Genomic DNA, 1,738 nt, shown 5'->3' with positions numbered 1-1,738 from the left:
ATGCTGAGTCAGAAGGAAACTTCAGCACAGAAGACTGTGGTGGCGGTGCACACCGAGGGGGCCTCATATTTGAAATCTTCAGACAGAAGGGGTGATGCATATGCCCAGGAGGACGAATCGGTGAAACGGCCGCCAATGATGAAACTAAAGGAAGAGGCTGTCACTCTTCTCGAAATGATGGGTACAATTATGGAAATAATGAGTACCTTAAAGACAGAAGAAGCCATAGAAGGCGTATTTGACTTCGCCAAAGAAAAAATTATGGACGCGGCAAGAGAAGTAATATTGTATCCATGCGTTCATAGGCGGTTTTTAGAGATGCTTCTAAAGAAGTCCAAACTAGCCGCTGCTATCAGAGCAAGTCAGGCGAATGGGACAGAGAAGCTGTATTCGGAAGATGTTAAGGTCATCCTTAAAATCACGCACGCTCTTAATGTGGAGACCAAAGAGAAAGTCCTTGGCTTGAAGAAACAAGTGGCCTACATAACATCCGAATTGGACAGCGAGCGAGAGGGGCGCAAAGCAGCGGTAGCCGTAATGAGAAAAATGGAAGGTGATATTAAGGAAATGGAGTTTGCCTTGATTTCACAGAAAGATGAAAAAGAAGATGCCCTCAAACTTGTCTCCAAATTGAAGGAGGAAGTCGAAAATGCTGTGTGTGTAGCCGAGGATACTAAGGACAAATTACGAGCGGCTAACCAGGAGGCAGAACGCGAGGGCAAGGCGTTGAATGCGGTAATAAGACAACTTAGTGACGAGTTGTCTTGTGCAAAAAGAGAACGACTTGCAGCTGCAACCGAACGTGACGGGTTGGCTGCAAATCTAGAAGCTGGTGAAGAAAAAGAAAGAAGGATATTTCTGCTGGAGGCTGAAGTATTGCAACTTAAGGAAGAGTTGCTCATATCGCAGAAAGCATCCAAAATCGAGGCTGATGAATTGGCTGCAAAACTAGTGGTCAATATCAACGAAGATATGATGGTTGAAGAGGTTAATATGGATGACCCAATTGCCGAAAGAGAACCAACTTTGGAAAAGTTAGATGAACAGCTCCCTGGAAAACTGGACACAGGGAGATTGGAAGAAGTCGAAGATAAGCTATTTGACAGCGAGATGAAAACTAAGAAGAAAAGCAATCTGCGTCGCTGGAATAATAAAATGCTGGAAGACGGTCAAGTTGTGATGAAGATGCCTAGTGGAAGTGGTGCAGCGAATAAAATACAAGCCGAGGTGAGAGAAAATTATGAACGCTGGAACGATAAACTGTCCAAGCTCGGTGAGACGACGCTTCCAGAGAAGGATGGAAACTTTCGCTACAGAAAGAAGACGACAGATAAAAAGGATTCGGCTTGGCAATTGAAGCCGGCCGATAAAGGAGGAGGGAGTTTCAAGAGAACCAGGCTGGATAGATGGAGGAGTTAATTGGGTGCCATAACTTAACTTCTTTTCTCTTAAAATGTCACTTCTATTAGATCTATTTTATTGTTCATATTTGTAATTTTTATATTTTATATGTATTTTTGCCCCTGCCAAGAATGTTCACGGATAAGTGAACATGTTTTTATAATAAAAGAGAATAGCGGGGCTACCTAGTGTAGATGAGAGGGATTTGTTAAACTGGGATCTTCTTAATACAGTCCACATGAAATAAGATAAGAAAATGTGGTGAGCAGACCTTCGAGTTAGAAATAAATAATACAGAATTTTCAATTGCTGCATGTGTTATGGTGGAGTTAGATTA

At 42.5% G+C, this 1,738-nt stretch overlaps 1 protein-coding gene across 1 annotated transcript; it reads left to right on the top strand.

Moving 5' to 3' along the window:
- Window positions 1–1,419, top strand: LOC131806983 (myosin heavy chain, embryonic smooth muscle isoform-like). Its single transcript, XM_059131970.1, has one exon. It carries the CDS (start codon window positions 1–3, stop codon window positions 1,417–1,419), a length of 1,419 nt encoding a protein of 472 aa, XP_058987953.1.
- The last annotated feature ends 319 nt before the right edge of the window (window positions 1,420–1,738 follow it).

This window comes from Musca domestica, unplaced genomic scaffold (genome assembly GCF_030504385.1).
Source record: "Musca domestica strain aabys unplaced genomic scaffold, Musca_domestica.polishedcontigs.V.1.1 91, whole genome shotgun sequence".
Lineage (NCBI taxonomy): Eukaryota > Metazoa > Arthropoda > Insecta > Diptera > Muscidae > Musca > Musca domestica.
The sequence above is the reverse complement of the archived record's forward strand: the minus strand, read 5'-3'. Positions and strand labels throughout refer to the sequence as shown.